This window comes from Alligator sinensis, unplaced genomic scaffold, assembly GCF_000455745.1.
Source record: "Alligator sinensis unplaced genomic scaffold, ASM45574v1 scaffold1496_1, whole genome shotgun sequence".
NCBI classification, from domain to species: domain Eukaryota; kingdom Metazoa; phylum Chordata; order Crocodylia; family Alligatoridae; genus Alligator; species Alligator sinensis.
Genome location: NW_005842615.1, coordinates 375,342 through 388,731, shown reverse-complemented (window position 1 = coordinate 388,731; position 13,390 = coordinate 375,342). Strand labels below are relative to the sequence as shown.

General features: G+C 45.4%; 1 protein-coding gene across 2 annotated transcripts in view; it reads left to right on the top strand.

The window, feature by feature from the left end:
- Nucleotides 1-12,676, top strand: part of SNX19 (sorting nexin 19) — a 43,387-nt gene extending 30,711 nt beyond the window's left edge. For both annotated transcript variants that reach the window (XM_006033255.3, XM_025215003.1), the window contains 3 exons: nt 5,882-6,066; nt 7,364-7,451; nt 8,159-12,676. In XM_006033255.3, coding sequence (XP_006033317.1) covers nt 5,882-6,066; nt 7,364-7,451; nt 8,159-8,294 — 409 coding nt within the window. In that variant the 3' untranslated portion in view covers nt 8,295-12,676. The remainder of the gene's footprint in view (nt 1-5,881; nt 6,067-7,363; nt 7,452-8,158) is intronic.
- The last annotated feature ends 714 nt before the right edge of the window (nt 12,677-13,390 follow it).

The window sequence follows — 13,390 nt, the reverse complement described above, 5'->3', positions numbered from 1 at the left end:
TTTCCCTACTCTCCTCTGGACTCCCTCCAATCTGTTTACATCTTTATTAGTGTGATGTCCAAATCTGGATACAGTCCTTCAGCTGAGGCCTCATCAATGCCGAGTAGAGCAAAATAATTACCTCCTGTGTCTTTGACAAGACACTCCTGTGAATACCTCCCAGAGTGATGTATTTTCCGCAGGAGCATCACATTGTCGACTTGTATTCAGTTTGTTGTCTGCTGTAATCCATCACTCTTTTCCTACAAAGCTGCTGCCAAGCCAGTCGTCCCTCGTTTGGTATTAGTTCAGTTGATATTTTCCTTCCTGAGTCGCACTGCTTTGCTCTTATCTTTATTAGGTTTTAGTCCATTTCTATGCTTTATCAAGATCATTTTGATTTCTAATCTTGTCCTCCAAAGTGCTCGCAAAACTCCTTCGGCTTAACATCATCCACAGATGTGATCAGTGCACTCTCCTCCATCGTCCATGTTATTAATGAAGATACTGAATGATACCATCCCTAAGCTAACCTATAAATATGTGACTTGTTAATTGAAATGAGAGTATCCAAACAGAGGTTACACTGGCTTAACTATATTCGCTTATACTTGTGCAGCTTTGTGTGTGGGCAAGGCCTTAGTTACTTACCTTCAAGCATGAAAGGAAGCTTGACTCGTTTATCTGGCTTGGTCCTTTCCACCTGCAAGGAATCCAACAGGTGATCCACCAAACTAGTCTCAGCAGACCATCCAGTCCATAAGGACCAAGCAAACTTGGGACCTGTCCACCATTACCTATCCAAATCTTCCCCCTAGTCCAGGGCTTTCATTGCAAGGCACTTGCCTTCCCACACCAGTAGCCCCTGTTGCTTTTTGTGCCATCCAACCTGATCCTCATCTCCGGGGCTTTCATGCTCCTCTCATCTTGATGGGCCCCTTCAGCTGACCTTGGAGTTCCATCTTAAGCCCTGGTATTAAACCAGCTCTTTTTAGCAGTCAGTTCATTCCTCCATCGGCAGCTATTTCAAACAGAGGACCCTTACGGCATGGACAAGTTATGCACCTCCAGACAAGAAGCCAGGACCCACTGCCTCTGCAGTCTGTCTTTCTGCACCGGGCATCATCAAAGCTTTTTAACGTCTGAGTCCTGGGGGGCAGTTACTATCTATTTCTGCTTTTCTCTCTAGCATGCGGAGATGGTTCAGTGATGGGCTTGTTTTTCTTTCTTTTTGGTGCTATTTCTGCATGAAATACCAGAGTGGAAATAGCAACTTATCAGTCATCCAAAATAAAACCAGCTCTGTTTGTATTTCTAAGTGGATATATTTCTACCTTGTTTCCTCTATGTGTGTTTGTCTGGTCTGGTCTGCTCTGGGGGTCTGTCCTAAAATATTAGTCCTCTAGCCGCACAAAAAAATTACGTGTGAACTGAATTCAGGTGCCACATTGGCAGCCTTGTGCAGTAAAATCTGTTCCTAAGAAATATTAACTCTTAACCATCTTGTAGCATTGGTTGTATATTTAGTGCAGTACTCTGCTTGATGGGAATGTCATTTTACCATAGCAGTTTGGGTTTGAATCGCCTGGGATTTTCTATGAATCGATTTGTCTTGCCTCAAGCACCAAATAAAATTGCCAAAGCCAACATAATTTGGCTCCTGGCTTTTTAGTGTTGAGAAATATAATTTCCACCCTCTCAGGTTTCTGCTGTGGAATTATTGTATGCAAAAACCAGCGTGCTTGTCAGGGAATGAGAGGTTCTTCGCTGACTTCGGCAGACACTGGGTCAGAGATCCCATGTGGGTAGAGCAGTTGTCCAGCTACTAATGGGAATGTCATAGTTTCATAGTTGTTAGAGGCTGGAAGGGACCTTACAGATCATCGGGTCCAGCCCCCCTGCGTTTGGGTAGGAAAACACCGCTGGGGTCAGATGACCCCAGCAAGATGGGCGCCAAGATGCTTTTTGAAGATCGCCAGGGTGGGTGACTGTACCACCTCTGAATTGGGAAGATGCTTCCCCCCCATGAGTAAGGTATTGGGTGTTTTCTTTGCCTTCCACTGAAGCGCCCAGTGCTGGCCCTTTTGAGATGGAGCAGTGATCTAGATGGGTCCTGGTGTGGTCCAGCTGGGCAGTTCTTCCCAACCCTTAGTAGAGCCGCTCATTCTGGGATAGTAAAAGGCTCTTCTTAGCAAAACTGATACAATTTGACTTTCATTTTCTTCCTCTCCTCCACTTTGTGTCCCCTTTCCCTGTGGCTTCCCTGCTTTTCCCCAGCTCCCCACAAAGACTGTTCATTGAGGCGGTGGTAACCACTCAGCATCAAATGCCATGTGCAGTCTTTCAGATGGGAAAGAGATGGGGGCAGCAGGCACACAGGAGCTGTTCCTGCAACATGGATAAGGGTAGAGTTTGGGTACCTTCTGGAGATCGGTCTGCTGCTTTCTCTGCGGCTGAAGGGGCACCTTGGCATGGAGGGAGCGGAGTGAATCTGGGTCATTCTTCTCTGCCCCTGCATTCAGCCTCCAGGTTGGAAAGCAGCGATAGACTATAATGAATTAAAACCCCTCAAGCCTGTGTTTATGCAGTCACAAGAGCTGTGCCTTGTAACCATTTGCATGATCAAAACAAATAAATGTATGCCTGAGATTTATGAGTGTTACTTAGGCACTGTTGCCTGATTATGGGGTTGTTACAGCAATAAATGAACTGTGTCCTAAAAAGGGATGAGCCAGGTCATTTGCACTGAACAGTCCAGTGATTTTCCCTTCTTGTTTTGTTCTCAAACCGTTCATGAATGTGCTCTCTGTTATGTCCAGTTTGCTGTTTGGATACTTACAGGGTGCCGCCAGTTCAGTGAGAGTAATCAGTATTTGAAATTCAAGCTGCTTTAATTGGATGGAGTCACATATTATGTTTCTGTCTGCTGACTGAATGAAAGGTATGCCTGCGCTCAAAAAAAAAAACCCCTTGTGATCTTAACTCAGGTTGGCTAAACTGAAGTAGCTAACTCAGGTTAAAATAACAGAGAAGACAAGGTAACTTGACTTTTAATTTGAGGTTGCAGGGTAAGTTCAAGCCACAGAATAAGCCTGAGGTTGAATTCAGATTGCAAACCCAAGTTACCTCGCCTTCACGTTAATGAGGTCGCTTAGTCAGTTAACTTGGATTAGCCGACCCAAGTTAAAAACATGCTTTTTGTTCAGCATAAACGTACTCCCACCTCTCAGAGTGAAGTCTGGTGCTGATGCTTATAACTCCAAATTCACATTTCTCTTACATTTACTTAAAAAGTAGCTATTTGGGGCATAAGTCCACGCTCATTTGTGCTTGCCTTTCCACAAGCACATACCAGTCCATGAGTATAGTAGAGAAAATTAAGTCTGACTAAACATTCAATTTAGTACCTCTAAGTATATTCTTGTAACGTGTACTGAGTTTTAACCCTACGTCTGTGAACTTCTGTCATACACTGAGATGGGTGGCTAGATGGGTGGCCCAGCCATACACTGAATGGCTGGGCTAGGATGTATGTGTTAGTTAATAGGTTGTAAACATGGCCTTGTCCTTAGAATAGGCAAAGTTTAACACCATAAGAAGTGCATGTGTTGATTGTGGTTAGTTTAGCATGACCAGCTAGCACAAGTTTAAAGACGGTAAGGCGAGGCTGATGCTACAGCCAGACCTGTCTTTAAGCCAACAGGTTTTCAAACAGGATCATTTAGTCTAGGCAGGGCTTATATTATCTTGCTTTGTAAGGACGATAGAAACCTGGCTTTTGGTCCCAAGAACATACTCATATGAAAGCCCTGATTTTATTGCAATACAAACCAAAGCATTACTTACTAGAGGTTTGTCTATCCTTACTCCGTCAAATCAGTGACAGCCATCCAGCCACCCCATTTGCCCAAAGGAGTCCTAAAAACAGGCTCTGTCTGAGCATACAGTCCCACAGCAAATGAAGGTGTGGGTTGTGGCAGACATTCGCATATCCACATTAGCTTAATCTCATTAACACGGGTACTCATAGCAGTGAAGATGTGTCAGCAGGGGCTTCAGCATGATTAGCTATTAAGCTACACAGGTAAGCTAGCATGCACTGCAGTCGCATCTTTGTGCTGCTCTGTGGATGTATTGAGAGAAGTTCCAGAGACCTTTCCTGCTTCTTAGCACTAGCACCCTACTGATCTTTTATTTTCTTCTCGGTTTCCTCTGTGCATGTGCACATACTGAAAAGTACCTAGGAATTTATAGGCAGGCAGATAAACTATTTAGAACATTAAGGAAGAAGTACAGTGGGAAACAGTTGAGTTATAGCCTTATTCTTGACAGCCACTAGTAGCACCTGTAGTTCTTGCTGCTCTCTTACCTTGCAGTGTTTCTATTCGTGCCACTCTTGCTGAGTACATTTGCATGGGGAAGCAGGCTAAGCAGGCCTTGGCTTGAATGCCCAGCCTGAGAGGAATGCAGACAGTCTGGCAGAGTGCAGGTTAAATAAAGTTTGCCTTGGCAGAGCCTGTGTTCTTGGATGTACTACGAGCCGCTGGGGCGTAGTGGTGACGGAATTGCAAGCATGAGCGTGAGCTGCCAAGTGGGCTGGGTCTTCGGATGCTGCTGTCTGCAGGGACTCTTGAAGGACTGGAGAAACTGCAGTTTCTTCTCCCACCCCGGATAACACTCGACTGTTCTTTGTAGAGGCAGGGACAGAGTAGAGATGGGGCTGCAAATTTCCCAGATCAAGCCGTACTACGTCCTTCTCTTCAATGCGGTGGAGCTGAGACCTGGTTCCCTTGAAATCAGCAGGTCTTGCCATTGACTTCAGTAGTATCAGGGTTCAGCTTTCAATTCCCCCAGAGCTGTAGTGTATCACACACTACAGAAACATTTTGAGAGGCAATGAGAGCTTGGAAGTCCCTGTCTGACTGACAGCAGTGGTAACTGCTGTTACTTGAGAGAGTGGTTTAATGTCTTGGATGCTGGGTACCTGCAGTTGATTTAGTAACATTTCCTGGCCAGCGTGGCTGGTGCCAATGGCTGCTTTTGCAGCAGCTGCACATGCCTCTCAGCCCTTATGTGGAGCGACATTCCCCTGGGCACAGCCTCAGGATTTGCAGGTCGTTACCGTATAAAGGGCGCAGTCCTGTCACAGCAGGAGGGCCGGCAAGACATGTTATTGGCAGGTTCATCCTTTGCTTTTAATGGATGTGCAGTGCAGAGTGTTGGATGCGAGATGCAATGATTTCATGACTTTCTGGTGATGGAGTTGAGCAGAACTGTAAGAGATGCAGGGGGTGGGGAACAGGCCAGTGAGATGGATAAAAAGAACCACATCATTCACACCTCTTTGCCCTAGGTGTTTATGGCTTTGATCTCCAGAAGGACCTTGAATAATTCCCTAGGGTCTCCAAGCTAGTTTCACCCCTGAGCACCTTCCCTTGAACCTGCCTTGGCTTTTCTTCCCACTCCACCCCAAGTGAGAGCTGGCCTTGGGCACAGGCAGACTGATCCCTGAACACACTCTCTCCCTGCCTGCCACAACCCAGGACCTGGGCTGCTTGCAGCTTTCCAAGCACAGGCATTATGCTTATCTAATTTGATGACATGAAAAGCACAGCCCGTGCTCCCTCGGACAGAAATCACTAAAAAGTGACTGGCTCTGCCTACGTTTGCTTGTCTGTAAAATGGAATTAATAAATTCTACCTGGATTGCAGGGGTGAGGAGGCTGAGCTAATTAACCCTTGAGGAAGCAGCTGTGATATGCTAAGCAAAGCAAAGCAAAGAGCACAGGACCTTATGAAGCCTATTGAGCTGTTTCCCCTGTCTAGGAGTCTTGGATTGGTAGGAGGTATATGGGGGAATGCCTGCTCTTCTCCTGTTTGATGCCTCTCTCTCTCTCTATAGATGGTTAGAAGTGCAGGTGGCCAACCTGACCTGCACTCAGCACTGGGTCCAGTACCTCCGGGTGCTGCAGGAGTCCATATGGCCAGGAGGAATCTTACCGGTGGTGCCTAAGCCAGCCAGGACCCAGGAGCAGAAGAAGGCAGCAGCAGAACAGGCCTTGCAGAGCCTGATGGGAATACTGCCTGGTGAGTTTGCCACAGCACAAATAACCAAGGGCTTCTAGCCACAGCATCAGGTTAATAGCCACAACCTCTTTTGAATAAGGCAGGGTTAGTTTTAGGAATCTGTTGCATCTCTTGTTAAAGCCTCCCTTTTATTAACTCAAAGAACAGGTGCAAAGGAGACGCCTGGAGCCAGTCTCTTTTGTACTGTGGGTGTTGTACACAGTGTGGGGGGTTACACGCTGCTTGAGGGTACAGCCAAATGAACCAGAGTTTTGAAGACTTGACGGCCACCATTGGGAACAGACCCAGGCAGAGACTACCCCTTTCCCTCTCCTCTCCTCTTCCCTGCCCTCATCGCAGCAAAGGTGCATTTGTCATTAAACCATTTGAAAAATAGCACCTCTCTCTGCAGTTTTGACACCATTATCCACCACGCTATAATTCATGTCCCAGCAAATATGCATTATGTTATGAGTGGCCCATGTATGAAACTGCTGCTAGTGCCAGAGGTATTCTCAGTTAGTCTTAGCCCTGAGTGACTCAAGTCATCTCAGATAATTCGCACTAGCTCCTCAGGAAACAGCAGTGATGTGAGAGCCTCCAGTCTGGCATCTCCTTGATATGAGCTGTCTGGTTTTGTGCCCTCTGTATTGGTGATTTACTAGGTGATGCATTTCCCCCTGAGCTACTCATTAATGAATTGGTGTCTCAGGATTCTGTGCTGCAAAAGGACCATCCTTCAGAGGAGGCTGCAAACAGAGGTCTTTGCTGTTTATCTTTTAAGAATTTCGGGGGGGTGGTACTTTTCCTTCACACTCAACCTCATAAGCCCTGGTGTCCTGGCCAGGTGGTCATCTCTCACATTACCATCTGCCAGCATCTCATACTGTGATTCTGTATGCTTGAAAACAGCTGCAGCGGAATCCCTCTGTGAGTAATTTATACAACACTGTATCGTTAGTATTTATTATTTGCATTACCATAATGCCTAAGAGCCCTCTGTGTCTCTGTGAGGAAGGGCATTTTCTGCATATGTTGTTTATTATTACTAGCTAGCAGCTTTCACAGCAGCCTGGAAGCCATCTCCCACATTTCGTTCTGGAACTGGATGTCATTTTGATATTAAGGCTGAGCTTATGGCATGTTTATTTTTTTGGCACTTCTGCAATCAGAGGACAAATCCGTGTCTTTGGCTAATTGATTAATCTGTTGCCAAAGTCCTTTTTGCAGCCACTGCATAGAAGTCCATATGTGAGGTAAGTTTGCCCTGGATTGCATATTGACCTTTAAAACCTGTGTCTGTCTCTGATGTTAACAGACATAATCCTGGAAATCCTGGGGACAAGCAAATGTCAACTGAGCTGGAACTTGATACTTGAGTCTCTGCATCAACCCATCATGAACAGGTAATGTTGGTCATGGGCCTCTCTTAGCTTCTTCCTCTGTAGTGAGGCAGTACATTACATGGTGAGTGCCTTTAATGTCTCAGCAGTTGGAAAGTTTTAAATGAATCTTCAGAGATGGGAAACCTGGAAGAATCCTTCAACCTAGTAGGATCTCTCACGCAACTTCAAAACAGCAAACTAATCAGTGCGATCAGAGTTTTCTCAATGAATCTTCTGACTTAATTGATGCACATGTGTCTTGATTGGAAACCAGATCAAGTCATGGGTTGTCCCTTTGTCCAGGGAAGTATATATATGTATGAGTGTGTTTGACATCTATGAACACACACACCATGCAAGCAGAGAGCAATAATCATATCATACGCTGTAGAAATGTGAGACAAGCACATATTTTGTACATCAAGCCCCCTTGCTGTTTTTCCTCCACTAATCCTTCTCTGAGATTTATTCTGCTTTTCCAAACTACTCGGTGTCCAATGCTCAGCACTTTGAAGAGAAAACACATTAGTTACGATTGAAACATTTTCTCTTCCTCTTCCCGTGAGTGGGATTTGCCGTGTGTACATACCCCAGATGGATGCTGTAGCCCCTAATAAACACTTTGTAGCTGGGAGCACACCTCACATGTTTCAGGGCTTGCTTTTGTGTGCTGGAAGACTTGCCAGACTCAACTGATGGCTCTGTTCTTTCTCCTTTGTGTGTTTCAGGCACCTGGTTTTCTCCTTTTTAGATATCCTGCTGGAGGTTTTGATCCTTGACAACTCCAGTGATGAGCCCAAAACCACAGCCGTAGCTCCCTCAGTCTCTAGCCCTGTTGAGAGAGGAGGCATTTCACCTCACTAGCTAAGCTCGGTGTTGCCAGTAGTAAAGTGAGAAGAACCCACAAGCATCAGCTGATTGTCATTCCATGTCTGCTGCACGGGTCTGGGATTTTCTTAATTGACTTCTCCAGCCAGTCCTAAGTGGAGCTCCTTTCAGGCGTCTCCTTGCTGGCCAGGTGACTAGGTCCAGCGTAACGGAGTGGAGATGTCGGTGTGCAATGCACTGTTTGTTCTATCACATGTATGATGGAGAGTAAGGAGCTCTCTGCTGGAAGGTGCTGAATTTCTGTTGGGGTGGGCAGTCTACTAAGCAGCCACTATTGCTAGTTGTAAGTCCACGCCCTGCATGTCTGAACAGCCCTAACCTGGAATGATGGGCGACACATGAACTTTGCTTCCATGGCTGGAGGATCTGGCATGGACATCCAGACACATTGCTGCGGAGATCTCATTGACTCCCACCAGAGAGTAAAGAGAAGAAATAAAACTCTTGTTACTACTGACCAAATCCCCCATTTTGCTCTTCATTGGACAGAGGTGGAACCCTACTTCAGTTCTTCCTATGAAGGAAAGTTGTCCGAGATGGAGGAATTCCCCATCCCATCTCCCAGAAGAGGTGAGATGCCTGAATAAAAGGAGAGAGGAGGAAGCCTGGCTATAAAGACTCCCTCCCTAAGCTGCTGTTCTGTGTCTTCAAGCACATTCCATGCTTAGTTCTTGCTTTGATCTGCCCACTTAGCCTGAAGAAAGGAGATTCAGAGAGAAATATTCCCCTCTCCTGGATAATGAAGTGGAATATCCTACATGGAGATACTGGAGAAATGAACATAGCCCCAAACCGTGTCCATAAGCAAACAACACCACAGACTCTCCAAAAACCTCTCCCTGGGAGCTCAAAAGTGATGACAAGTGCCTGGCTTGCCTTAGGGGTAAGGGAGGTTTCATAGTCATCACTCAAAGACCATCTCTCACTGCCCACTCTGACAAGGGAAGAGGTTGCAGTGTCCTGTAAGTGTTCCTGGGTTACAGACAGGCAAGCAGTGGCCTTCCCTGACCTTCACCAGCGTATTTCTCCTTCTGATTCGTGTTATCTATGGTGCTGCTCACTTGGAAGACACAGGCCACTTTGTGCAGAAGAGGAACTGACCCATATGAGACACACGGGTCAGTAAATGAGCTTCTGAGCATAAGATCCGTAAACTCCTTTGAGCATTGTTGAGGATATTGTACAGATTTTGCTGGTTGTGAAGGGGAAGAACAGAGCAAAGGGTGTTAGGACTCCAGGGTTCTGTCTCTAGCTCTGATCAGCTACATGACCACGAGTAAATTATTGCTCTAAAATTGAGAGAGGCACTATTTTCAGAGTGGTTAGAGATCAGGTATGCTATAGAAATAGCATACGATGGTACTGCCTATGTATTACCTGGTAGAGTCTGCTGCCAATACACTACAGGCTTCAGGGGGCTTGCTGCTGCCCAGCTGTGAATTAACGTCACAGCAGGTGAGCTAGTGCCGTGACTAACAGCAAAGCCAATTGTTCTTCCTCCAGCTCACAAGCCACCTTTAATTAGGGCATGGGTCACAGTGTGGACAGCAACAGATCTATTCATCCAAGAGGCTATTTCTGCCTGTGATTCTCTGCAGTTTAATGTGGCTATCAGGCGAGACCTAGCAAGAAAAAAGTCTAGAGATAATCACAGCTGGGAGTCCCTGTTACAGGATCTCCCAGTACATTTGTTTTCTGTATAACAGGGAAACTGAGCTGAAAGGGAAATGCATTGGCATGTCATGCGGGGTTTGGTTGTAGTGGCATGTCACAGCAGCCCACTACTCCTCAAACAACTGCGTTAGAATTGAGTATGCAGCATTATTTTCACTGTAGGAAATTTTGAACTGGGAGACACTTTAAGACAAGCACACGTATCCTTGAAGGCACACACCCTACTGTTGGGCACTGTCTCCCCTACGTATATCTAATCTCGTGTGTATTTATTGTGTATGTCTGTGTATCAGTCTGTCTTGCTGGTTAAATGCTGAGAGGGATGGGATTAATGCTTACACATGCCAAAAAAGTATAAATACTAATGAGGGAGAGAAGTCTTGTGAGATGGTTCACATGAGCCCCAAAACTAAAGGGTAATCCTGTGAGATCAAGCAGATTGGGGGCTGGTTATGAGAATATGCAATATCAGTAACATCTTTTAGGGAGAAAAGTGGCCTCTTAATTGGAAAGGGTGAAGGCCCTTCAGTTGAGTTGTTGGAGAGAGATTTGGGCAAAGCGGGGGCTGTGGACGGCCATCCCACAGGGGCAGAAGAATGGGATTGGAAGGTGATAGCTGATAAGCCCTTTCTGTTTCTAGTTTCTCCTCTTGGTCATTGGGTATAGAGCTAACCCTCACTGTCCCACTCTCCCTTCCTCCTCACTCCTAAGCCAGGTGGTTTTGCTTCTCTTGCCCATAAGTTTGTTTTGCAGCCTATCCTGACCGTACTTGCCTGAGTGGAGTGAACAAGAGGCTGGAGGAGAAGGGCCCATCAGCCAAGGCACAATGCAAAAGTGCTGAGCTTGGTGCTCCTTAGTCTAGTGGCTCCCCTGGTTTTTTCTGGTCTGCTTCTTTGAGCTCATTTCCATCACTGTGACCTCTGTTTTTTGAATATCCAGTCATAACCCAACACATGCCAGAGAAAACACTGTAAAAAGGCTGTTTGAAGGGAAGGTTGAGCTAGGCACTAACTGCAAAGCAGGCTGCCACTCTACACATGGAAGAGGGTCTAATACTTGCCCTCCTCAAAGCCACCAGAAATTGAACTGGGAAACAGAGGGTGTGAGCCGGGGCTTCCTGTCTTTCAGCAGGGGAAGGGGAGGGAGGGTTCAACTTCTAACATCCCTGTCTTGAGCTGTGGCACAACTTGAGTGAATTAATTTTCATTCCTCCTAATAGAAATAGCAAGAGATTTCCTTTGGTGAACTGCGATGTGCAGAGCTGAAGAGTGTCAGCTACCTAGTGCTGTATTGCATTGCTGCTTTGTCTTTACACTGTGCTTATGCCATTCATCCAGGGATCTCAAAACACTTTGCAGACTTGAATTCAGCTCTGGAGCTCGCCTGCCTGGTAAAGTGATAGTATTATCTCTACGTTTGCTTGGGCAGGAGCTGAAGCAGAGAGAGGTGCTTTGCTTACATTCACTTTGTGATTTTGTGGCAGTCAGGATTAGACTCCAGGAGTCCTGAACCCAAGGCCTCAGGTTTAACAATTAGACATAACCCCCTTTCGCTGAGAGGGACAACTCAAAACACAGTTTCCATCCCATTCCTCTACTCTTAACTGTTAGATTCAATCCTCCAACCCCCTATTTCTCTCCTTCAGAAGACCAACGATACCTCAAAATATTCTGTCCTTTGTGTGAAAATTACAAATTCAGCTGGTTGTGACACTCCTTGCCGGCCCCAATCTGTATTTTTGTCTTTAAGGAACACAAATCACAGTTAGAAGATAAAGGTCCTCTTCAAGTTCCCATCTTTTGCAAATGCAGTCCAGTTGGAGAAAAGCAGCTTCCTAGAATCAGCTGGCTTGAGCTGAAAGTTTTATCTCTCTTATTTATGATTGAAAATCATAAATAATACTTTTGTGATAATACTTTTTAAAAGGCTTTAACCCACACTGTTCCCCTCTGTAGCTATCAACCTCCTGTTGTTGAGACGCCTCGAATAAACTTTTAAGCCTGCTAAAAAGGGACACTGGTAGGAATTAGAGTGTGGCAAGGAAAGCCTTCACTGTTTTGTCATATGTAGACAAAAGCCCTGCGTGAAGTCATATGAGTATGGAACTGAGAACAGCTCAGGTGGGGCAGGCATCAGACCATGCCTGAGAGGAGCTTTATCGATGAGCTCTTGATCATGTAAAAGAAACAAAAAAATAAGCAGTGGTGTCCAGCTTGACCCACATGAGGAAGCGATCAAGTGGACACATTGCTGTACCCAGGAGATGGATTCAGTTCCTATCTCTGCCACTAACCCATTGGGTGACCTTAGGCAAATCACTTTACCCCACTGTGCCTGTTCCCAATCCTACCGTGCTTCTGTTCAGACTGTAGGCTCGGTACAAGCAGGCTCGGTTTCTTGGTACGTGCAGCACCTAGTACAATGAGGCTCTGACGTTGGTTAGAGGTTCTAGGCTCTGCTGTAATGTGAATAATAATCCTACGCCCAGAAACATGTCAGTCGCTCATTCATGTACAGAAAAATGACAGCTGCACACTTAACTAAGTACAGAACATGTGCACCAAATCCCCACATACAAAATGTCTGTGTCAACTTTTTGTGCACTTAATTTTGTATAGAAGTACTGCAGCTAATCCTTCTGTAGAACAGTGCTGTCTTAAGGAGCTGTGTAAAATAAAATCATGCACCAAATAGTTGTGACTTGTGTTCTCATTGTGGCTGCATATAATAATACCCTGTCTTAAAATGTATTTCTGCTCTTGGATTGAAAATGCATACTGGCTAACAAGTGTCCCTATAAAGCACCTGCTATGAAGACAGAAGGAAGTAAAGGGGTGGGGTGGGGGGATGACAAGAAAAGGGTGAGAAGTGACGGAGGATGCTGTTGATAGCTCTTATTGCAAAATCATTAGGAAGCAAATCTTTTCAGGGAGGAGAGCCCAATAGTTTGGAGTTGGACAGAACCACCAGCCTTTGTTATGCAGATATTGGCCACCTGGACCAGAGAGAGAAAAGGTTGCCCTGTTCACCAATTCAAGCCCCTTTATGTGGTGATGATAGTTGGAGCTGGCCAAAAACAATTACTGGCAAAGAATTTCTTTTCCAAAGCTGGCTTTCTGGTTTGATAGAAACTTTCAAGTTTTCTTGGGAAAAAACTACCTTTCCCTCCCCAAACGTTTGTCAAAACCTCCAAAACAAAAAAAAACAAACCCCAAAACATTAAGAACAAATGTTATTTGCTTTTCTTTTAAAATGTTGACTTACAATAAAATGCTTTTTCTTTACTAGCCCTAATATAATCTGCTTTTCCCTAGGGCTTCCTTCAGGACAAAACTGAGTTATTTTGCAAACAAACAAGCTAGCATTGCAGTGAGAGTACCAGGAAAACACGGCATGAC